Below are 26,684 nucleotides of genomic sequence, written 5' to 3'. Positions count from 1 at the left end.
TCCACTGTGGGGGGTGAAGGTTCGATCCCTGGTCAGGGAATTAAGATCCCACAAGCCACGTGGTGCAGACACACAAAAAAACAAAAACTTTCCTCCTTTCAGTACTCTTCTTTAGGCCTAGAGGTGGTAACTTCTCTCGATATTTACTATTTCCATATTCTTTAGAGTGCTATCTTACCTCTGTTAAAGTTACTCCTCTTTTATTAGTTAATAAGTCTTCATATTAAAATTATCTACTTACAACACAGCCAGCACTCAGTGGTGGAGGAGGAATGAAATAAACACAATAGAAACTCCCCATTAGGGAAAAAAATGGGAAAGAAACAGCAGTTGCTGGTCCATAGCGAATATCAAATATGCTACACAGCTCCTGTTCGAGGTGGTTTCTTGGGGAGACAAACAGAGTATTCCTGGTCCGTCATCTTCCACGACCACGTATGAGATGCGCCTTGGACGGGATGATCTTTCTGTGCAAACTCAGGAGACTTATGATTACCTGAGGGTAGCTACGCTGCAGCTGGCCAGGCTGGGATTTCTTTCACAACAAATACCCTTGTCAGTATAGTAGGGGTTTGGGTTTTTCGCCTCTGGTCAGTTCCATGAGCAAGTAACCGCAATCAAGGATCTTATCTAGACATAGTTTTCAAGCCTAGGGACATACGGTCTTAGATACCGGCTTCTATGCTCTGCTACTCAATCTTTCAACACAGTGCTTCCAGTCAGCCAAAACAATAGATCTGTGTGGGAAGATGGCAGTTCGCTAAACTGACAAATTTTTCTAGCTTGGATTTTATTCTTTACACATTTAGTTTGGCTGGTTTATAGTCTGGTCCTGGTAATTCTGATATATTAAGGCATTGTGATTCTGTTTTCACTATCTTTTTTTTTTTGTTTTGCTGCTTCTCACTCATGGTGTCTTGCTTTCCTAAATCCCTGGTACTTTCACTGTGCATGATGTTGCATTTGAAAAATGATTTGTAAGAATAATTTTAGGCCTAGAATTATGGCATCTTCTCTCTGAGAGGCTCTTCATATGCTTCTGTCAGGTTCCTGGGACACTATTAGTCTAGGAGCTCCTAAGTTCAAGTGCAAGACTTGAGGTTCCCTGAATCACTCAGATAAATGGCAGTTTGACTTCAAATCTTGCTAGTTTATTTCCATCGTTACTTACTTCTTTTAGGGTTATAGCTTTTGGGGATTCTGGATGAAAGAACAGGGGGAAGTTAAGCAGAATTCCTACTCTTGGTGGCTCTGACTTAGAATTTGGTTTCCTCCTGATACTGCAAGACTGCCAAAAGCACAGTTCTTTTGCAGTCAGGTAGATGTTCTTTCCAATAGGCAGATGCCTTTAAGGCAAGAGCAGCTTTGAGTGTAGACTTACATCTCTGAGTTCTCATCTTCTACTATATTTTGGCCACTAAATTATTTACCATGTTGATAGTTCTTTGATGCTTAGATGTCATCATGAGGATGGTTGGTCTGAATTAAGTTAGCCATTATCAGAGAAGATAACATCCCCAATCTGACCTTTGTCTTGGGCTCACATACTTGCCAAGGCCTGGGTTTGTCTCCAGCTAAGGCCCTAAACTTCATAGCCACTGCTTATAAACACTTCAGTTTGAGGTACAGAAGCAATTGGGTTTTTCAATACCACAAGTTTCCAAATTATAAAATTCTCATCAAATACAGACTGTACACAGAGAGCACTTCCCTTAGCAAAGCAGTGTTACCTTCCATCTCTGCTTGTAGGTTGGCTACTATTAGTCCAAGTTCACCTATTTTTTTCATAGGAATTTGCTGAAAGAGGCACAGAGGGTGCGCATACGCCAATATTCTGAAATGTACCTACTGTTTCAATTAATGTCAAAGACTCGATTGCTAATGATCTCTATCACATGGTAGAGTAGATGGGATCTGAAAAAATCTCTTACACCACGTACTAATGGTTTCTAATCTGACATCAAATGGCCTCCAATAGTCAAATGCCCATTTTAAGTGGTTACTTTTAATATTTTACTTCATTGGCCCTGACCAAGTCACATGGTACCTCCACTGCAAGGAAGTCTAATAAAGTGAGTGTTTAGTTTTCTAGGCCCAACAGCAAAGGAGGCGATTTACAAGAAATTCAGAATGGGTTTTAAGTGAGCCTCCTTATGCTATATGTCACAGTTGAAATGTAATTGATACAACTTGCAATAATTCAAAAGTACAAAGAGGCAGTGTATTTTGATTTAAAAAAAGGAAGACTGAGTTCAAATCTCCAGACCCACCACTACTTAGGTGTGTGAACTTACCCAAGTTACTGAAACCCTGATTTTAGCTTTTCATGTTTAAAATACAATAACATATATCCCCAAAGGGGATCTGTGTGATAGGTAACATATAAAACCTCACATGCACGACAGGTGCTTAGTAAACATGAGTTACTGTGATTGCAGTCCATTTACTGAGCTGGTCATTGTTTACAATGTTTAACTTTGTCCATATAAAATTTTAGCTTTTTAATTAATTATAAGTTTTCTGATTACTACATACTGATCTTTCTCTTATTGCTATTTACTAAAAACACATAGATATGATATATGAACAGCCAGAAATCTTTGATAAATCTGTATAAATATTTCTTTTATGTTTGCACCATGTAAGCAACTACTCAGTGATGATTTTTGTCCACGCTGTACCTGCGTCTGAAGAGGAAGCTATTATTATCAAGCATGTGTTGAATATTGATGGAGTAGATATACTCCAGATTCTTAGTGTTTCCATTAGTATTTTCCCACTTAATATTAATTCTGACTTAAAAATGAAGTTGATGAAAGTTCTGGAGAATCCATATGTGACAGCAAAAGGCGGGCAAATACCAACACTACTGACTGATTTTTTCACTCTAGCAGCTCCAGCTTTGCTTTTGCGGGGCTGCGCACGCTACCAGTCTGAAAGGACATGCTGATTTCCTTCATGTTTCTATTTCTTTGTTAATTAAAGCACAATTGGAAATGTGCTGCCTAGCAAGCTTTATGTATTAAAAAGTCTTCAACTCCAAGGAAGTAGAAATCTAGTGCTGTGCTTCCCTGATGCAGAATGTTAAGCAATCTCAATGGTCTTCAGTTGTGTCATCAGCCTGATGCATTTGTTGACTCTGCACGATTTCCTGGCAGAGCAAGATTACTTAAAGACAATAAGGGTGGCCATATGGAGTCTCCCAGATAACCATTATAAGGATGAGAGACTATGCTCAAATCTTCAGTTTCCTAAAAACTAGATGCATATTTATAGAAATGACTCAAGGTTTTGTTTTTTGGCTTTATCCTTGAAAACAAATGCAAATTAGCAGATTACGAAGACAGCAGTTAACACAAATATTGAAATAAATATTCTGAAACAGCAGGCTGTTAGTTCTGGATTGCGACTATCGTCCCTGGGAATAAACACTGACAGTTTAACAGGAAATACTGAGAGAGGAACTGTAAATTTTAAGACCTAAGAGGATTTCTCATAGTTGAACTGGAAGTTGTTCACACAAAAGTAATAGCAAAGGACAAAGGACAGAAAGTCAGAGTTTAATATGCTCAGTTAAGCACATGGGTATATGGATTCCAGCATAACCAAGGAGACGCAAGCATGCAGCCCAGTTCATGCCAATATGGGAGAGCTGCCTAGGGCTCTTAGGACTGGAGGTTGTTTCCATAAATGTGTTGCTTCATGAGCGCTATCCAGATCAAAAAGAGCTGAAAATGCAGTCAATAGACTTTGACTTCTCCAACTGGGCATTCTGGGAAGCATGTCGATGAATACAAGGCCTCTTAAATATAATACTAAAATTGTAATAATGGTCATATTAATGATAAATATATTAGTCATCCTTCTGCAATACTAGTGATTTGTCGGGGTGTTGCCACTCTGAGATAACCTTTTCTAACTATGGGAATATAAAACAACCTTTATGCATCAGGAGTATATACAAGGGATTTCAAAACTATCTTTTAGTATTACAAATTGTTTTTTAATTTCACAATAGTTAAATTTAGAGCACTTTTAACTTTAGATTAGATTTTAAAATACATAATTATAATGTGTATATATAAAATATTTACATGTATTATCATATCTGTCTTGGTCATGGTAAATGATAGTTTAATACCATATACTTATGGAATATGTATAAGGAATATGGAATATTCCTTATTCCTTATAAGATTAGTTTTCTTTAAATTTTCCTAGCGCCTTTATGGAATTCAAAGTGCTTTGAGTTTTGTGGCAAATAAATATATAGATTTGTTTTCTTTTAAATATATTTATTACCATATGAAGCAAATGATCTCTGATTTAAAGAGAATTGGGAATCTCCTAGCTTGTCATCAAATGCAGAAATTCTTTCTACACAAAGGTCTACCTGACACTTTAGATGAATCCTTCTGTTGGAATATTTTGTAGCTCACAAGTCAGCCTATCACTGAGTAGTACTGAATTACTGGAAATATATTTTTCATGTTGAACGCAAATCTACCCATTTGCCTTAATTTTTTCCCTTTTTATAAATGTAGTGCGTGACAGTTCTTTAAAATTTGAAGACTGACATCATGCCTTCATTTAGGCTGCTGTTTTCCGGTCTCAGAATTCCAACTCTTCATGATTTCTAAGTCCCTTAAATTCCTGGTCGTTTTCCGTTGGATGCAGATTTTTGAGTCAATATTCATCATAAATAGTGACATCCAGAATTTAACACTATGCATCAAACATAGTCCAACTGAGAAACTTTTATTTCCTATGATCTTTCTACCATTTCATTCATTTTGAAATGAATTAAGATAGTATTAAAACAGTATAATATACTGGAAAGAGCACCATGTATGAGGTCATAAGATCTAGAATTCCATCTCAGTTCTGCCACAATTTAGCAATTTAACCTTGGGCTACACAGCTACAATGGCCGCACACTTTTGTGTGTTTCTTTAACACATACGTGCAGAGAATGGCGGCATCCAGGTTTTGATCACTTAGGTGAGGGGATCAAAGGTGCGTTCTCTGAAGGAACTGAAAGAAAAGGAATAGGACCCAGAGTGGAAATTTGTAGGTGTGAAGCACAATTCCCTTTTTTCACCATTCACCCAAATGCAGCTACAGCATCTTCTCCCTCAACAGAGTATCAGAAATTTCTTCTTTGGAGAAACTAAATAGCCTGTAAGAAAGACTTCCACATACTGGCATTTGGGCATCCCCCCAGTGAAAGGGGCCAGCTCCCTTGTCCAATCACTTTAAAAGGAACCGAAGCCTGCCAATCAACAAAACCTGCTTATGTACATACACACCCAAACTGGCATTTCAGTTCCTCATGTGCATGTGTAAACAAACAGCTGAAGATCACCAGCTGCGTGAGGAAAGGCTCCAACTTAAAAGGGAAGGTGATAATAACCAATTGAAAAAATAAAAATAAAAACACCACCCTGGAGGAAATCGGTATCACAGAGACTAAATGAAAGTTATCCTCTGAACTTGAATTATTATCAGTGCTGATTATTTTTCATTTGCCACACCTCCAATCCATTCTACACACTTGCACTGGGATCAAGCCCTACAAATTGTTTTACAGATGGGTTTAGTCTAACAGAACACTAGTATTTAGGAGGAAGAAGTTGGGGGTATTTCCTCCTCATTCCTCTCTCTTCTTTGATGCCACACACCTCTGGCAATAACTGAATGCCTCTACAAGTGTAGGTCACGGCCAGGGGTCGGGGGCTCTCACTTCTCCTTGGTTCTCACTATAGCCATTAATGTTATTCCTTCCCCTTAACTCTTCTACCCTAGAAATAGCAACATCGCACTGTTGCTGGTCTCTGGATGCCAAAACCTCTCTTGCTGAGCCCTTAACCCTGTGCACATCTCTGCAATTACCCTTTCATTTAACTCTCTTTATTTAAGGAATAAATCCTGAGGTGGATTCTGCTTCCTGCCAAGACTCTTTCTGCTCCAGTATTTTAGAGAAATATGAGATATTTTATTAATAGAACAGAAGGATACAAAAAAGAAATGATCAAAAGAGTAGAAATATTTCATGAAAGTTAAAAATTATTGCTAAAATAAAAATTTCAGTAGAAGGGTAGGAAGGAAGTCTCTCACAAAAGTAGAATGGGAGGACAAAGGCCCAGGATAAGGAAAGGGGCAGAAAAGTATAAGAGACTCCCCACGTAACTTCTGGAGGTCCATCATCCAGCCAATAAAAGAACAAAGAAAAGGGCTTCCCTGGTGGCGCAGTGGTTAAGAGTCCGCCTGCTGATGCAGGGGACATGGGTTCGTGCCCTGGTCCAGGAGGATCCCACATGCCACAGAGAAGCTGGGCCCGTGAGCCATGGCCACTGAGCCTGCGCGTCCGGAGCCTGTGCTCCACAACGGGAGAGGCCACAACAGAGAGAGGCCCGCATACAGCAAAAAAAAAAAAAAAAAAAGAATAAAGAAAAATAGAAAATAGAAACAAGGAAATTATCACAGAAATAATATAAGAAAATACTGGAGAACTAAAGTATCCACTGATGCTCAGAACAATGGAAGCAAATAAAAGTCATAGAAGTCATAAAATTGAGAAATTTCAAAAATGTCAGGAAAAAAATTCAAAACATCCTTTAATGACCTACAAATGTACCACTGAATCCTCTCCAACATGTTCATACCAAGGTCACACCTTCTCCAGGTCACTTCCAGCCAATGACTGAGAATGATGGGGTACTAAGACAGGATCATTTTGGCAAGACAGCAGACTCCTCCAAAGGGTAACTTTGGCTTGAGGACGAGCCATCAGCCTTTCTTGAAAACGTGCTGCAATCCCAGTCTTTCCCCAATTTTTCTTCCTTCTCTCTCTTCATAGGTGTCAGACTTGTGCTACAGACTGAAGGTTTTCCCCACTTCGTCCTGCTTCTTCCCCCCAATAAACTTCTTGCACATCTAATTCCATCTTAGCATCTGTTTCTTGGTGAACTTGAATTAACACACATTGAAAAAGGGAAAAAAATAGATCACTTTCAAAGAGAGGAGAAACAGAATAGTGAATATTTAGCAATTCTGAATGTTAAAAATAAGGGAGCAACTCCTTCAAAATTCTAAGGAAAAATAATTTGCAACCTAGAATGTTATATGCAGCCAAGCTAATAATCAAATTTCAGGATAGAATAAGACATTTAAAATAAGCAAAGACTCCAAAAATTGCCTTCCATGATCATTATTATAGCAGTTGCTCCAGGAAAAACAAGGAAATAAATCATGAAAACGTAACACAGATCCACAGAATAGTGAGTCCAGCCCAGGAGAAAGGAAGTTAAGAAATGTCTTCTCAAGAAGACATCTTTATTGTGTCTAGAGAAAATTCAGTTTGTTTGGAGCAGGACGAAGGGGAGGCCAAACAGGGCATGCTCCAGAGGAAAGGGGGACTTAATTGGATTTCCTACTAAGATAGAATAACTGGAAAACAATGAATGGCATATATAATTTGCATATAAGAGGAAAAAATAAGGAAGATAGAAATTAACCAAAAAAGGAATAAAGTAAATATACTCATCCTACATTAATTGCTTTTGTAAAGAACCCTACTTCCATAATCACAAAAATGTAAATACTGATATAGATTCATCTAAAAAGAGATACAAGTGGAGGTGAGAAGTATAAGAGAGTTAAATCCTCCTCTACCATATTACATACAACTAATTTAAAAGATCTGAGGTGTAAAATCAGGCAATATCAGATCAGCATACAGTTTAGAAACATTCAGTGAGTACAAGAAGAAATAGCAGGACTTCCCTGGTGGTGCAGTGGTAAAGAATCTGCCTGCCAATGCAGAGGACACGGGTTCGAGCCCTGGTCCGGGAAAATCCCACATGCTGCAAAGCAACTAAGCCTGTGCATCACAACTACTGAGCCTGCACTCTACAGCCCGTGAGCCACAACTACTGAGCTCACATGCCTCAACTACTGAAGCCCATGAGCCTAGAGCCCGTGCTCTGCAACAAGAGAATAAGTCACCGCAACGAGAAGCCCGCGCACGGCAACAAAGAGTAGCCCCCGCTCGCCACAACTAGAGAAAGCCCACACGCAGCAATGAAGGCCCAATGCAGCCAAAAATAAATAAATTTATAAAAAAATAAAAGAAGAAGAAGAAATAGCTAAGAGAAGAAAGTGATAACCATTAGGGACTGGGTAAAATAATGTGGTAAGGCGATTCTTTTATCTAATATGAAACATTTGTTAATAGGTAATATATTTAACAATATGCATGTGTTATGTTGATATATATTCTTCTTTACCATAAAATGGTAAAAGAATTCTAAATTAAAAAAGAAAACTCTAAGTTTTCATTGATTGTCTCTTTCCCAACTTTTGTACTATGTTCTATTCTTTGCTTTTCCTTCGAGCTCTCTGAAAGACAGTTTTTAGACATGGCTTAATGTCACAAAATACTGACGACTTATATTGTACTTGGCGATTAATGTTTCTATAAACTAAAAACATATATATATATATACAACCTAATTCATGAAATTTTATATCTGTTTGCTTACTTTGAATTAAAAATAGCCTCATATAAAACTGAATGTTAATTCTGTAATATCATAGGGAGGTATATATTTACAAATATTGGCTCCGTTTTTCTCTATCTTGTCCTTGATAATAATAGCTGCTATTTGAAGAATGTCAATTATATGCTCAATGATTCCTATACTGCATGCCTCACAAAAATTCTGCAAAGTAAATACTGCTGCTCCAAAGTGTACAGATGAAGAGCCCTAATTTCTGAAAGATTAAGTAACTATTTCAAGGTTACAAAACTAGACAGTGGCAGAACCATGATCTTAATCCCCGTTGATCTGAGTCCAAAGTTAGTGTTCTTGACCACTCATTCTTGAATTTGTTAGCTTAAAGCTTTCATGACATAACCAAGAGAAATAAAAACATACGGCCACACAAAAACTTGTCCATGAGTGTTCATAGCACCATCATTCATAATAGTCAAAAAGCAGAAACAACTCAAATGTTCATCAACTGGTAAATGGATAAATAACATGTGGCTTATCCATAAAATGGAATATTAATTGGTAGGAAAAAGGAATATAGTACTAATATATGCTACAAAATGGATAAACCTTGAAAACGTCGGGCTAGGGGAAAGAAGTCAGTCACAAAAGACCACATATTATAAGATTCAATTTATTTGCAACGTCCAGAATAGGCAAATCTACAGAGACAGAAAGTAGATTAGGGGTTGCCTAGGACTCGGCAGGAATGGGAAGAATGGTAGGGGTGGGGGAGTGACTGGAAAGGGTATAGGATTTCTTTTTATGATGATGAAAATGTTTTAAATCGATTGTGGCGATGGTTGTACAACTTTGTGAATATATCAATGCTAACCTTATACATTTTAAATGGATAAAGTGTATGGTATGTGAATTACATCTCAATAAAGCTGTTACAGAAAAAACAAAATAAACAAATATATCCTTTAAAAAAACCTTTGCTGATGTATGCAAAGATAGGTAAAGAATTATACCCATAAAAATCTTTCTAGCCAAACCAGGGCTACACAAAATCAACATGCTGAAAAACTAATTTGCTTTGATGAATGACAAATCTACACTCAAAACAGACCTATTGTTATGCACTATTAACAACCAACAACTACACTGAAGCATTAAACTTGGGGGAATATATTACTTTTAGCTTGAATTTCTGTCCAAAAAAAAAGTCAGTTTTCTGCACTTCAAGCTAATAATGTTTTATTAAAGCTACTAATCTGTAACTCTGTAGCTAATTTTTAATTTCATTATATAATTTTCTCATTCATAACCTGGGGCAATTTTTGCATATCAAGCTAGATATTACAAAGAAACTTGTCTACCAAATGCAGACTCAGCCTTAAATTAATCAATTCCATTTAGCTTTGTGATAAGTCCACTCTTGGTTAAAGAATATATCCTTGTGTGTATATATATATATATATATATATATATAGTTTTTTACTATTAACTATAGAATAGATAAACTATTTCTATTAATGAAGGAGCAGATAAGCTAAAGTTATAAGCCCAGTGTTGTCTGGCCTTGAATTGTGCAACACAATTCTAGTGCAAAACGTATTCTGATATAAAATATATTTTACTAATTTATTTTCTGTAAATGATTTTATCCTGTCCAAAGACAGAGGGGTAAGACAGAAATAAAGACACAGACCTACTAGAGAATGGACTTGAGGATATGGGGAGGGGGAAGGGTGAGCTGTGACAAAGCGAGAGAGAGGCATGGACATATATACACTACCAAACGTGAGGTAGATAGCTAGTGGGAAGCAGCCGCATAGCACAGGGAGATCAGCTCGGTGCTTAGTGACCACCTAGAGGGGTGGGATACGGAGGGTGGGAGGGAGACGCAAGAGGGAGGAGATATGGGGATATAAGTATACGTATAGCTGATTCACTTTGTTATACAGCAGAAACTAACACACCATTGTAAAGCAATCATACTCCAATAAAGATGTTAAAAAAAATTGCCTTAAGTTAATGTAAAGTAACTTTTGTCCTAGGCAAATGCTGAAAATCAACGTGCTTATTGAACAAATATTATATGCAAGTCACTGTACATGGAAAGTATCCTCTAAGGTGGCCTCCAACAATCCCCACTCCAGAAGTCATCCCCTTGTGTGATCCTCCCCTTTGAGTGTGGGATGAACCTAGTCTCTTACTTTAAATGAATAGGATACAGCAAAAGTGATAAGATGTCACTTCTGATATTAGGTTACCAAAAGGATACGGCTTCCATCTTGGATGTTTTCTCCTGTTCTCTGGTTCAGTTGCTCTGAAGGAAGCCAATTTCCATGTTATAAGCTGTCCTATGGAGAGGTCCACGTGGCAAGAAACTGAGGTATGCCAGTGGCCAATGGCCGGAGGAATTGAGGCCGCTGTGAGTGAGCTTAGAAGTGGATCTTCCCCCAGTCGAGCCTCCATATGAGACGGCAGCTCTGGCCGAGAGCCAGATGGCAACCTCATGAGAGACCTTGGCCCAGGCACAGAGCAAAGCCCTCCCAGATTCCTGATAGATAAAATGATGAGATAATAAGCGTGTATTGTTTTAAGCTGCTTTGGGTGGAATTTGTTATGAAGGAAAAGGTAACTAGAGTCTGGATTCCAATGATTTTCAATGGAAAATAGGATAAAGAAACATGAAGAAACAATCCAAACAAATCTGTTGCATATTCTTCCATGAGAAAGAAGAAAACACTTTATTTCAGTAAAATTAATACCCTAATAGATATTTTTTAAATGTACCAGACTATTTAAATATAACTATTATGAAAAATGCAATTGAACATGCATGCCAAAACATAGATGTAATCATGTTGCTGCTCTCCTTAAAAAGGAAGTCCACTCCAAGCTTTAATATGGCCTAAAATGCCCTGGTATGTTATGGTCCCTGCTGGATTTATCCCTAGCCAATCCTTCCATCATGTTCCATGCACCATGTCCCTACCACCCCCAGAGCACAGCCCTAGCCCTTCCCCAACACTGTCTTTTTACAATACCCCATTCCAAGTTAAAAATAACAACAATGATAATAATAGCAAAGGAACTACAAACAGTCTAGGAATAAATACAAGAACAAAGAGGGGGTAAACAATTAGGAAATTAATCACTGATGGAGAATATACACCTGAAAAATATATGACCTCTAAGAGAGGTAGAAGTAAAAAGAATAAGTCCGTAAAATGATAAAGAATACCAGGCTAAACCAAATTGTCAGCACAGATACACCAGACTCTCTAGTGGCTAGACATATTCCCAGTAAAATCAGGAACAAAACAAGGATAAATGGAAATATCTGTTGAACAGAAGAAACAGGCCTTTCTAAAACCACCTTCCACGTGTTTGTCTCTTTGAGAACCTTCTCCTATTCAGGCATAGGACTTGGATGAAGCAAGTGAGGCCTCTAAAATGTAAAATTTAAGGATACACTCTCAAGGCTGGGAAAGTGCAGGGTCGGCAGCTGCATGACCCTGGCAGTGAGCGCCTCCTTAACTTCTGTGCCTTAAGAGTCTCCCTTGCCTCACACTAGGCCCAGTCCTACTCAAATTCTCCCTCTTGCATCTTCCACTAGCTCTTTCCTCCTGACAAGCTCAAGCCTGCCATTTACAGCCAGCCAGCCCATCAAGAGAACTCTGGATTTCTTAGGAAGAAACTAAATAGCAGCCCCTGTGGCCCACATGTTTCTGAGTGTTCCAACTTTTCTCATTAACTAAATCCTATTCCAGCTTCCCCAAATCTTCATTGCTATTTCCAAGGAAATCAACTTTATAAATTCCCCATACTCAATCTCCAAAGACCAGACTCTTTTATACACACAACATATGCGAGAAAGTTAAAAGTGGGGAAGTCAGTTTTTAGACATTTCTTATGATATATATATATAATTTTAGGGTCTCAGAGAACACCTTTGTCCTAACAATGTCGATTGTTTTCTCTAGTTCAAAAAACGTTAAGAGTAAAATGAGATAATGTATGTGAAAACTGAAAGTAAAACTATTATGTAAATGTCAACTATGATTCGTCACTATTTCCTTTTTATTGAAATGGGGCAATATTACAAGAGGAGAAGACTAGCTTTTTTTTTTTTTTTTTTTTGCTGTACGCAGGCCTCTCACTGTTGCGGCCTCTCCCGTTGCGGAGCACAGGCTCCGGACCTGCAGGCTCAGCGGCCATGGCTCACGGGCCCAGCCGCTCCGTGGCATGTGGGATCTTCCCGGACCGGGGCACGGACCCGTGTCCCCTGCATCGGCAGGCAGACCCTCAACCACTGTGCCACCAGGGAAGCCCAAGACTAGCGATTTTTGAAGTAATATGAAAACTTAGTACATAGAGCTTTGGTAAAGCTGAATGAATAGTGCTGCAATAACTTTAAATCTACAGAAGACATCGCCCTAAGGCCTAAATCCAGGTGTTATCTTTCTATGTGTTTACAGAAATAAAAACCGACAGTAAAACAGTCCATTTTAATGTGTTCCATAATGTTTTCTTCTTTGAGAGGCAAGTTCTTGCCGATGAACATGTTCTGAGGATTGTCATACTTAAGCCTTCATCTATGTAATCCTTTTACAGATAAATCCATCTCAAAATGAGGCAATTTTACTGAAACTAAGCTATTTGCATAGTGTCAAGGTAGGCCTACGACACACATGAATAATCTAATTTACAGTCAAGAGTATAAGATATTTAAAAATACAACAGCCTCAAATTGTTAAAGAGAATCAGATATCTCTATCTTATCAATAAATTTCTGCCTAAAATATCACTTAGTTTTAGAAAGTATTCCTAAGTCTGATAATGATCAACATCTATGGAGTAACCTTTCTAAAATTGTGACGAGTAGGCTAGTGGTTATACTACTCACCTAACTGCATCATTGGTCTCTGAAACAGCTTTCAGGTACTCCTTCAAATAAAAATAATTAAAGCAGTATTTCCGAATCTTATAGCCTCGCCATCGCCTCTGAATCTATTGAATTAAATAAAAAGATGAAATATGCCAGTGAACATTTTTAGTGAAAACATTAATAATTCTTCAAAATCAAGGTAATGATGATGACTCCTATCAAATAAAGTCTTAGGCTTTTCCACTAATATAACAGTTGCAAATATAGGTTGTACTCATAGATTGATTATAAAATATTATAAAGACAAAAACATACTATAGGTTACTATAATTTTTTATAATACTTATCATTGTTTTACAAATACTAAATGTGAAATTAACTATTGAAAGATCAAAAATTTGCTTTACCAATTCCTAACTCTTCTGCTTCCTGACCAAACATATTTTTTGTTTTTCATAACCAACGGGCTTGAAGATTGTATTTCATCTCATTGAAATCAATGTTTTTAATGAACTTTTTTTTTTGGCCACACCATGAGGCTTACAGGATCTTAGTTCCCTGACCAGGGATTGAACCCGGGGCCATGGCAGAGAAACCACCGAGTCCTAACCACTGGACTGCTAAGGAACTCCCTTTAATGGGCTTTTTAAATTCAGTGCTATCAAAATCTTTAAACAAAATGTTGTCTTGTACCTTCATCATGACATTTTAATACTTCTTTAATAATAACAGTAGGTAACATTTATTGAGCTCTTATTATGTGTGAGGCACTATTCTAAGGGTTTTGTTTGTATGTACGCATTTAATCATTAGAACATTTCTATGAGATATTTACAGATGAGAAAACTGCTGAAAAGAGAAGTTATTCAATTTTCCCGTAATTACTCAGCTATTAGTGATGGATTCAGGAGTCAAATTAGGACTCAGGGGGCCCATTCTCTAAACCATTGCAATATAGAACTGTGAACAAAGTGAACTGCAATTTTCAGTGAACAAATATTTCTGTTGAAAGTATCTTTTTTTCTTTTTTGAGAGGAGAGGAGTGTTGGTGTCTAAGAAAACATACTTAAGTGGGCTACTAGATGCCTTAAAAGCCCCAGTAATCATAAGAAGAATCAATCTCTTTAAGCTCTATTTTTGCTAATACAACCTCTATTAGAAAAACTCAAAACAAAAATTATAATGTATAGATCCTAATTTTGTGGAAAACCAAAAAAAACTCAACTTCTTTAAAGGAGCAGAAGAAGAAGAAATAGAAAAAATTGAAAAAAATGTTAACTTAGCCTTGTATAAAGACAACTTCATTCTCTAAAATTTTCCAGCAGTTTCCATATATTTATGAATTATTCACATACTATGAACGATTCTTTTTCTGGATATGAAGTCCTTCCAATGTTTTGCAAAGTTAGCTAGGCTAGGAACACACATCTTTAAAATTTATTTTTTCATAGGAAAAAGTAATTAATAAGAGAATGAGCCTCAGTCCGTTGGGTTTTATCCCAAAAGCCTATGATTTTTTTTACTAAATATGCTGAGTTTAAAATTTTTATAACCTTGAATGCTGGATCTATAAGAATAAACAGGAAAAATATTTTACTTGAATTATGAGCGCTTATTTTTCTCTGTTGTAAAATATGGCCATTTAAAAGGTATTTTACAATCTGAAATATTAAATGTGAAGACTTTGAAGAAATGTTTCAGTCAACCTCCCAGTATGAGAATGACTAAAATAACTGAAGTTATGCAAAACCACTTATCTTACTGTTCTTATTATAAGAAAAATTAAATCAGAGAAATTAATTCTGCAAAGTAAAACTAAGTAGAATAACAAGCTAGTGTAACGATGTTATAGAATGTGTCTTTCTAAATATTTTTCAAATGATCTTAATTTAGAGCTTAATTATTTAAATAAAGAAAAATTAATTTTTCTAAAGTTCTATACTCAGTTTAGAAACTACCTCCCTCTAATTTGACCAAAACTGTATTATGGCTGGCAAAGAGACAGGAGGAATTGATACAAAAACCATTTTCCTAATGAAAAAGAATAACAATTGTAATATGTATATATATATATATATAAATTATACATGTGAATAATGACTATTTTCCTGGCTTATTTAATTTAATCATTACAGTATCATTCTGAAGTAGAGATTATTAGCCTTCTTTGATAAAAGAGGAAATTAACACTTAGAGAGCTTAAATAAATGCCTTGGGTCATACAGCTGGTTGGATGGCTTCACATGAATTTCAGCTTACTTTTATTGCATATATAGTATTAATTGTATTAAAGACAGGAACAGTTGTAAACAAAACTACTGATAGAAAATCCATCATTGGCAATAGAAGTGACTCAGGAAGCATGGGAAAATATTAGGATATCATACTGTTAAGGGATGGACTACCTATTACATGAAAACACCACTGAATTTTAAATAAAATAAGATTAAATGTGCCAGAAAACGTAAAACATGCATGCTGAAGTACTGAGAAGGAAAGATGGAGGATGGTGGTTTATGATTAGGTCATGGCACAGTAGTGGAGATGCCCACTTGGAGAAAAGAAGTTGAAAGGGCAAACTCTGAAACTGGCTGAAAAATCTGTGCCAGTCGGAAGGGAACTAACAGAGGCCAATGGCATGGGCTCCTTCCCACTCCACACTGAGCAACTAAAGAAACAGCACTAAGCACACCCTCAGAGTCCACCATTAAGCTCTCAGACAGTCTTCCAATGCACCAACTCCTTAAACATCTACCCCAAAGCATGCTACGATTCCTTTCCAAGACAAATCCTGGTACTCACAACTGGGTATTAAAGCTCATAACAGGTTAAGGGATGGTTAGGATAACAAATTAAAACTCATCCACACTGAAGTATAATAATCAACGTTTCAATGCCTTTGTTAGAGGGGAGTGAGTGAAAACAGCTGGAAGAAGCTGGGCGTGTGAGTGGGTGAAGATGCCGCCATCCAGTGAAGTAAAGAATCTAAAATTTACTGAACTCCATGAATGTGCCGGGTATTAGGCTAACTGCTTTAATCCTCATGGTAACCTTGTGAAGAGGGCATGATCTCCATGTTAACAATGAAGAAACTGAGGTTAATAACTTGATTAAGGTCACAGCAATACCAGTAAAAGAGTAAATGACAGAGCCAGGACACAAACCCAGCTCTGTCTTATTCCAAAGCCCAGGCTTTTCCCACTAAAGCATCTGAGGGATGTACTGTATAAAGAGAAAGAGTGTGTGCAACGCTCTTTAATATAAAAGACACCATTTTCTTACATTATAGGGAGCCCAGTTTAACCAGCATCTAATTGATATAAGATACAAATAGCTGAGATTCTACCATACTTCCTGTTATAGGAACAAACGACATCTTAAATTTTGCCTATGTTTCCTGCTGATATCCCAGTACTAGTGAATAAACTTAATTTCTTTTTAAAACAAAGTACTTTCAAGAGGCAAAATGACTTTTGATAACAAAATGACTTTTTGATAACTTCAAGGTGAGTGGGTTACGACTTCCAAAAACGGGCTAGTATTCATGCCCTTCAAAGTAATTAGCAACTTTCAGAAGTGATTGGTATAAAACAATTATTGTCATTGATCAGCTCTGAATAGATAATTTTAAACAAAGTCATTGTGTGCTCAGCAGATTACAGCTTGTTAACGGGCAAGTTCTAAATGACCTCTTAAGCTAGTCAAATCAATGATGCATATTCCTCATTAAGTAACATCAAAATGTAAGTGGTCTTATAAATAATGTTTATTTTAAGCACTAAAATAAATGGCAAAACCTTGATATATCAAAAGCCATCTGTTCATAGAAAAGATTTTCTCTCCATTGGGTTTATTATTATTCCTCAAAATTCATAGTAATCTTAATGTTATCAAAAGAGAGAAAAAATGTTTTGGCACCTAAAATTAAAATTAAAACATGAAAGACAAATTCACTGATGATACCCTTCCCAGGACTAATGCTCTAAATGTATATAAGAGCATATAAATAGGACACATCATAATTATACTTTTACTTATTAGAATGTTCAACATTCTAGAAGACTATGCAGTGAGCACAGAAAGGTGGGTTTACTAAATTTTCAAAGATAGGGTGTTTAAAACTAGTAATATCACAGTTTTCATTCTCAATGCCACTACATTATCATGTCAAAAACATACCTATATATATGTTATATATGTTATATATATATATATGTTTATATGTTACTCTAGTGGTCCTCTTGTTATTATAGTCCTTTTTTTCCTTTAAGTGAGGATTTCTATCTGAACTAAAAGGTCTTGGGGCACTAATTTCAAGTCAAATCATTTAAAATAACTGCAACAATAAAGGATTGGTTGAGACACCCATGAATACCATTGAGAAAGTACATGTGATTGATCAATAACATGGACAAGGTTTCCAGGGTAAAAGAAATTCTACCTTAAACAATTAATTACATCTGCAGTTCTTTAAAACTCTCTAAGTTTTAGATTATTACCATTTTTCATTCCTCACAGATCTTTGAAAATGAAAGGAAAAAGTCTGTTGGAACATATTTTTCAAGAGAGATCTCCAAGATACTACACGTTAGCACTTCTTGAAATCTGCATTCATATGACATTGTTCCAGTTAGGATTCTAGATGTGTGAGATGACCCAAAGGAGGCTTTTCAAAGGAATTGCAAGGAATCAGTAATGCTTAGAGAGTTTACCTTTGTTAACTTCCAAAGTCTGTGCCAGATTATATATCCTCATTAGGTTAACTTTATTGAAGACCAGTATATTCTAAGAGTTAATTTATAAAGGGAGAGATCCACAGTTGAAAAACAGCAGTCCTAGTAACTATTTGGTGGGGCTTCTAAACTTTTAACAAAGTTAAAGTCCTCTTTTCTTTCTACTAATTTTTCAGGGTCCAAAACAGGTAGGGCGGAGGTTCAAATACAACCAAATTCAAATTTTTGGATCACAAAAATCTATGTGATCTGCACCTTATACTCCATACAGGAAAGAAATGACAGATTCTCTTTCATCGTTTGCTACATCCTGTACAAAAATCCATTTAAAATTGTAGCAAGAACGGTGTTTTACCTGAGGTTATGATAGATGACAAATCCGGATGCTAACAATAGCAATATGTGAAGACCACAGCTTAAACATTCATTTATAAGGTGACATTTTTCATCCTAAGCCCCATCCAATTCTGCCTACAAGGGGAAGCACGTGACACTGAATTGGGATGTCTCAATTTGGTTTTCAACGAATTATTACTAAATTTAGAATTCCCTGAGTGAAATGTACTACCAGTAAGAATGCTCATGAATTACCCGGGTCATGGGGTCACGCAACCAAGAAAACCAGAGTGTAAGCAATAAAATTTCCCTAACAGCTCAGTCGAGGGTTCATGTAGTTGCTCTCATCCAGATTTCTGAAGAAAGGAGAAGACGACTAGAAGTAAAGGCAAGTCTATATGTGACCAGAAATAACAGGAATGTGGGTACCAGACCTCTTGGGTTCAATTCCTAACACTGTCACTTACTAGCTATGTGACCTTGGGCAAGATACCTTTCTGTGATTCCATTTTCTCATCTTTCAAATTGGAATCATAATGATACCTACCTCAGAGAGTTGCTCATGTCAGACAATAGTTAAAATATTTAAAATACTTAGAATGGTGCCTGGAGAGTGGTAACTGCTATGCAATTGCTAACTGTTGTCATTATTATTTACCAATGTTCCTGACTTACCAAGATTTGGAGTTACGTGGTATTGCAATCTTGTTCTTGCATATATGCCTCAGAGACATATAGCTCTCACTGGCGGTTGGTTTGACTAAGGTATACTCAGGTATCTACCAGCTATATCCATTCACGCTTGGGTAGTAAATATGAGAATCTGGAACCATTCTATTGGGGAAATGGGGACCTCAAAGACACAGTTGAGGCTGAATGGACGTATCCCCAGAAATGGAAGAATTAGATATAAGACATGTGCCACTCCATACAATAGGCTTCATCCTGGATGCGGTCAGCCAGTAAACAAAAGCCATAAAGAAAAAAAAATCGTAAATGTCGAGAACCACGAATCCAAGTACTGGAGAAAAGGAACAAGTAAAAGACCTTAGGATGGATGAAATAATTCCACTAAACTGCACTTTTTTTTGCTACCTGTGGATATTTATAAATGGGCTTTCTACACATGAAGTAATTTTGCCTTTCGTCTTTATAGTATTAGAAAACTGATTCTCCAAGCCCTGTGTTTGGAGGGTCTGAAGTGACACCCAAGTGCTTACGTAGATGCTCAGTAGCATCAGAAATGGAGGGTCAGTTCTGCGCCAGGCTGTAAAAAGATACACAATCGTACATCTAGACGGAACAGGGAGAGAAAGAAGTTGAGTAGATGAATCAACTCATGACATTTGTATAAGATACTAAAAGCTGTTCAAAGAGTGAGAACTGAAAAAAAAATTGGGGGGCCAAATTTAAACGAGATCCACAGAGCAGCAGCCAAGATGCTGGAGGAAAAGCAGAACCTTAACCTGGAGTAAATTCAAATTAAAGACCAAAAAGGCAATAATGTGTCGCACGGAGAAACGGGAGGAGCAGGGCCCCAGGAGCTAAGATAAAAATTTACTGAGCAATTGACTGCTGTATTAATTGACTGTCACTGGCCTAGCTGCAAATCAGTCGCAGGGGTTCTGTACAGGCACACTGTGGGTTCTGACAGCAGCTGATATCATCGCAAGCCTCCTTCAAGCTTGTACCTGTTACAACATTTTGGCAACGTCACAAAGCTCATGAGGTCTTCCATTCACATATGAACTGCACTGACCAAATATTACCTTCCCATGTCCCGTTTATCCACACCACCTAGCCTAGTCGGGCACTCAAAAAAGCCTTAAAGATCTACCAGCAAAGGCTTAAATAATTTCCATGAAGGCCGCCAAGGGACCTAAACAAAGAATATTTAAAACAAACAACTTTTTTACTCCTTGTTTAAAAAAGCATGAGCCAACGTTCATTGATTTATTCAGGGACATTTATTTAACAACCTAGTATAAGCCAGGAACTGTAGATACAAAGACTAAGAAGATAGGATCCGGGCCCCAAGAGACTTACAGTATTTGGTGGGGGAGGGTGGACACAGGCATGTAAATTAGTAAGGATAATAAATTGTTACAGGTTCTACAACAGAAGTATGTTGATGGTAAAGTAGGGACATTAAAAAAAGGAGAGTGATCAATCCTACACGGGTAGGGGGATGGTAAAATCTTTAGAGAAAAGGTGACCTTTTAAAAAATAAAGGCAGCAATCAAGATATGAATATCTATGACATTAAATAATCACATACATATAATTTGTTCTTCATTATAAAAAAGTGACATCTATTTAGGAATGGATTAGCTACAAATGAAAATTTTAAATTCCTTCTCTTTTCAGAAATGCTCCACTAGCCTCTTTGACAATTGAATATAACTTGTCATGCTAGTAGTCAATAGTCAAATACATAATTTGCAATTGAATCAGTATATGAGGCAGAGTAAGACAAAAGTCTTTTATTTTCTACTGTATGATTTAGGTGCATATATAAAAATATATCTGTCTGAATATTACTGGCCATATAGATTTCTGGTAGTTATCTGTTACTCCTAGAAATTCTTCCACTTGTACACTCACTGCCACCCACATTTTAATCACTTAAAGGGTAGCTCTTTTGAGCAAAGTTACTTCATAGCTTAAAAACTGAAAAGGCAGAGTTGTGGCTAGTAGAAGTAAAACTTCAGCTGCTGGTATCAAGCTAGGGTTGTAATCTTCAGATGTGTATGCCATGAAGGTATGTGGACCACACATTGGTCTCTTCAGCCTCTCATTCCCACAGAGACAAATTTTCAGAGCACCATCTTGCAAAAAGTCCACTTACAAATAGATTTGTCCAAGTCCATTACAAATAACTTCAGTTCCAGTCATGTGATCACTCAATGCTAAAAATTAATCTTTGTTAGGTAATCACATCAGCCTCTTGTGCCACCTGATTCCTCATTACCAAGTTACCAAATTAACTCATCCAAACCTCTGAAGGAAGTCTTTGAACATCTTTGTAGAGAAGGGTTTCTATTATAAATTTCCCACAGTAGTATTTACATCTCCACAGAGCCTCACAAAAACTCCTGAGTGTCTTTAGTGGATCATTTCAACCTCTATGTAATGCTCAAGTCTTACTTCCCTTTGCTTTAATGACCACTGCATTCCCACCTCTACTGTTCTCTCCTGGAATGTGTCAAATAAAAAGCAAATATGGGGCTTCCCTGGTGGCACAGTGGTTAAGAATCTGCCTGCCAATGCAGGGGACATGGGTTCCAGCGCTGGTCCAGGAAGATCCCACATGCCACGGAGCAACTAAGCCCATGCGCTACAACTACTGTGCTCTAGAGCCCGCAAGCCACAACTACTGAGCCCGCGTGCCACAGCTACTGAAGCCCGTGCTCCACTACAAGACAAGCCACTGCAATGAGAAGCCCACGCACCGCAACAAGGAGTAGCCCCCGCTCACCGCAACTAGAGAAAGCCCATGCGCAGCAACAAAGACCCAATACAGCCATAAATAAATAAATAAATTTATTTAAAAAAAAAAAAAAAGGAAAGAAAACAAATCAGGACCTAGCAAGGAGAGACTTGATTTGAAAGAATTACTGCAAGAAAGAGGGGGTGAGTGATTCCTGCAGCGATGGAGGTGGACTATTGCGATAAGGAGAATCTTTGACCGTAAGATTTGCAAACATGGCGAAACTTAGGCAAAAGGAGTTTTCCTTTTCATAGGAAGGTGTGAACAAGGCTGGAAAGAACCTGATGTGGGGAAGTGGGATAAAAGGGTGGCATAATCATATAGGAGATCTGAGAATGCTTTACCCTGAAGCCCATCTCAGGAGGAGGTACTAAGGAGATGCCGTATGCTGGCTAAAGTTCAGGGACCTAGGGGAAGGAGAGAAGCTTAAGCACAGTTTGGTTAATAAACATGTTTTTTCCAGTTGACCAATGGAGACAAGCAGTTCAGCTAATCATTTGTGAGGTTAGAAAAATGGGAATTTGGGGGACTGTGTCTGGCCTTGTCATAGGTAAACAAGGGGCCATCCACAGCTAAGTCATATGGGGAAGGGTGGGTTTCTTTGCAGTAAGCTGTTTCCAAAACACAAAAGAGTTGGGGGGGGAGGGGTTTAAACTTTGCTGTTTTCTAGGATCACAGGACTTAGGGAGAGTTCAACATTGTCCGCTGATTTTAAGCAAGATGAGGTAACCCTGGGCAACACTATTAGGTGTGACCGATTAGGACCCTATGGGGCCTTCCCAGAACTGACACACACCCCGCGACCTCCATCTGCCTCTTGTCTGTAGAGAAGTTTTAGCCTCCTAGGCCTTCCCCAAGTTCCAAAGAGTAAATTTAATCAGAGAAATGAGAAAATGCAGAAAGAAAGGAAAACAGTCAAGCAAGACAAAATAATAATAGTTTAGCCATTAAACAAAGTTAAGGACCTTTAGTTCCTCCTCAAGGACTATAGATAATATTCTGAGCCGTATGCTTTGAGCTGTTTTGCAGATACTGAAACCACCACCAAGCAGAAGAAGTTAACTGTATGTTGCCCGCAAGCACGGAGACCCCAGGCCGGTTGGAACCAGAAGGTTGATGATGTTGACTCCTGATGACCTCACCACCAACCAATCGGAAGAATGTTTACTAGCTGATCACACACCCCACAATGCCCCTCCCTCACCCTGTCTTTAAAAACCTTTCCCTGAAAGCCTTCAGGGAGTTCGGGCCTTTTAAGCACTAGCTACCGGAAACCCTTGCTTGGTGCCTGAAATAAATGCTCCACTTTCCTTCACCACAACCTGGTGTCAGTAGATTGGCTTTACTGTGTATGGGCAAGAGGACCCAAGTTTGGTTCTGTAACGTTAGGAAATGTAGCTTTTAGTATGATGTTAGAATAAGTCAAAAACACTGCTTTCTCAATGGCTTGGTTTGATATGAGTTTCTTAGATATGCCCAGTCAAGGTAAAAGGAATCTTAATGATTCAAGCCAGATCAGAATTCAATACAAAATTGGGGGCTAAATAATAAACAAGAAAATGCATTTTTCTAACCCTGACTCCTGTGCCTCTGTCTCCCTTGGTGACCTATGGTGATCTATGGGGACATCTAAGCCTCCTGCCATCAACTGCTTTAGGTCCTCCGTCATCTATTGTTTTTTACTTTGCAGACGTATCTGACAAAGGGCATGCAGGAAAGAAAAAAAATCTAACACTGTTTTAGGCTCAGAGGTTAAGTCTTTGGCAGAGCTGTACAGAGAATCAGAATCTCCTCAATTCCCAGACTCACGCATTCCCGTTAAAAGAGGAAAGCCACGTTATTTTCTTATATTACTGAATTTCTAAGGAAGGTAAATACAGACCAGTGCATCTGGAGTATCTGCCTCTGGAAAAGAAGCAAAAAAGATCTACTTCCTCTTCTTTTTTCCCCTTACACTACAGAACCACCGAGAGGTGGACGGATACTAGAGATCTGCCCTGGGCTGGGCTCCAACACACTCACATCTGCATAGGAAGGTCCCTTCCCAAAGCAGTGTAAGTCAGCAAAATAATGTTAATTCAACTTGCCTTAGTTCAACACAGGACTTTCAGAAGGTATTTTACTATCTTTCTTCACCCAAAATAAAATCCGTTATTAGCAGAAGCAAGAATTAATAGATTAATGAGAGAGAATATAATAGGGTAACATTAAAACACAGGTTTTAAGGACGTTAATGAAATTCACTTAAGAAATTTCCCCATTTATAATAGCTTCACAATTAAGCTAAAAATCATACTGTCTGATACAAAAGAAATTATACTTTTGTCGTGGCTCTTCCCCAAATCTCAGCAGAAACCAAGGAAGCCTCATAATCGCTAAATTCAGCTTCCTATTAGGCAAATAACACATAAAAGTGAACACAGAAATGATAGAAATAAAACTTCTAAGCTGGAAACTGACTTTATTACTGTGAAATCATATGAATAATTTCTAATTGATTTGTATTGGGCAGGAATCTTATATTCCAGAACCATGCTCATCTATTTATCACAATATTTTATATGACATATGGAAACTAATACATTGCTTCATTAATATTTAGTCTTTCTCTAGTCATGGCTCAGAGATATTTAACATTCTAAAACATAAGCATTGATAATTACATGTTTTACATTTTACTCTAATTTTTAACCCTGCCAAAACTATTTAGTACAACTAACTTTTAAACTATGTACTCTTTTCTCTCTTTACCATTAGCATATCAATCAAATTTGCATTATACTGGTTTGCTCATTTTATTAAAAGCGAATTCAGGGCACAATTGACTTTTCATTTGTTTAACAAGTGAAGAAATATTTACCCTGACAGCCATTGCATTGTAGAGATTCATCTTCATAGTGTAATATGCTAACTGTGAATCGAGAAAAAAAAAAGATGGCATATATTTTAGTTTTACACAAAGACAGTGCAGCCTATTTTTACATATAAAAGATAAGAATCTTTATACATAATACATAATAAGAGTTCTATGCTTAGAAAAATGAAATCAAACTTTGTATTGAAGAGATAGGCTTCCTAATACATAATGCAGGCTTAACCAGAAAAATCTATGGTAGTCAAACTAGGAGCTAATGGAGATATATGACCATAAAATGCTCTCCGCTGAGTTTGATAATCAATGGTGCTCTACTGAGAATAGAATAACAAAGCAGAAATATTCACAAGTGCTGGTGACACGTAGTATTGTATGATTTATTCACTGGGGTTCTTTTAGCCAAAACTCACAGAAACATAAAAGGAATTCATATTTCAAGACGTCTGGTTTAATGAAAAATTCAAAGGAATGCTGTCTTCAGTTGAAATCGTTCAAGGATATGGATGCAGTGATGGAGCAAAATTGTGCCTTCCAACCATCTGTACAAAATGTTATGTACTTAGCTGCCTCCTGAGTAATCCTTGGGAATTTTGTTTCATTTAATATTCATTTTAACACCATAAAATCATAAATACAATGATATCATGTTACAGCAAATCCCCTGACATAATGAAGACTTCCTAAAGACTTGGTTTCTTTCTAATACAGACACATTTGTCTTTTAATGCACGAATCTCTGTGACAGTAAATAATCATTTAGCAACATAGCTTATTTCAATGAAAATATTGCTTTAAATAAAACTTCCACATCTGCTCTTTCAATTAAAAAGACACAATTAACATAATTCATGACCGTACAATAAACATTGAAATACATATTTTTTCCACACAAAATATACCTTTATCCATTTTATTCAGTCAAAACTCATCAGACTAATATAAACTTGAACTTAGGTAATAGGTGTTATGTTTCAGCAAAAATCAGAGATAAGTGCCTTAGCCTTTTATATAGGGGTTTTCTTCCTCCCTGCAACAAACAGGAATTCATATAAAAGGGTTTCACTGTAACTAGTATTGTTTGAATTGCCTGATCTGATCCACAGCAAATTGTCTGTGGAGAGCAGCAGGGCTAGATTAGTTATCAACAGTCTGAGCAGTTAGTAAACAGTTGGTTGCAATATGTTATTTACAAATGAACACAATGATGTTACTTCATTTTAAATTCTCTTTCTTCGTTATGGCAAGCAAGGCATAATTCTTGGTGTTTGAGGTCAACTTAAAATATTTACTTAGAGTATTTCTTCAAGGCAAATATAACCATTAAATATTTTTACACAGAAGAAACATATTGGAAATTATATATTCGAGAAAGTTGGGTTCAGAAAAAGATATTGTTTCTTATCTTTTTTCATATTGCTGTTCAGTCAGCAGCAGTGAGCATTAGCGAGCTTTCAAGCCACAGACCCTGAGTTCAGGTCCTGACGTTGCTCTTACCAGCTGTGCGGCTTGAACAAGTTACTTGAAGTCTCCCAGTCTTGACTTCTAGCCTTACAAAATGGGACATCACATACTCCATGGAGTTCTTGTGAAGAATAAAATGAGATCAGGTATTTAAGGTGCTTGGGACATAGCTGATGGTCATTAGGAAAGGGATTATCACTGTTACGCATTTTGCGGCTAAAAGTATGTGATTTAACTATAAGCAAAATTCCAAACGGTATAAGAGGTTAAATTTTATTCTGAACAAAGAAGAGATATAGGTTTGAGCCTAAGAATTTTGAATTTTATAGTTAAAAGGTGGGAAAGCACTTTGATTCCAGGTTATCATTCTCATGTGAAGCACAGACAGATG

General features: G+C 37.2%; 1 protein-coding gene across 3 annotated transcripts in view; it reads right to left on the bottom strand.

Annotated features, from left to right (window-relative positions):
* SPATA17 (spermatogenesis associated 17) overlaps positions 1-26,684 on the bottom strand; it is a 190,897-nt gene that overhangs the window by 126,413 nt on the left and 37,800 nt on the right. For all 3 annotated transcript variants that reach the window (XM_030868320.2, XM_060285188.1, XM_060285185.1), the window contains exons 4-5: positions 24,818-24,868; positions 13,417-13,520 (exon numbers count right to left, since the gene is read on the bottom strand). In XM_030868320.2, coding sequence (XP_030724180.1) covers positions 13,417-13,520; positions 24,818-24,868 — 155 coding nt within the window. The remainder of the gene's footprint in view (positions 1-13,416; positions 13,521-24,817; positions 24,869-26,684) is intronic.

Source organism: Globicephala melas, chromosome 1 (assembly GCF_963455315.2).
Source record: "Globicephala melas chromosome 1, mGloMel1.2, whole genome shotgun sequence".
Lineage (NCBI taxonomy): Eukaryota > Metazoa > Chordata > Mammalia > Artiodactyla > Delphinidae > Globicephala > Globicephala melas.
Note: the sequence above shows the minus strand (reverse complement) of the source record. Positions and strands in the feature narration are given on the sequence as shown.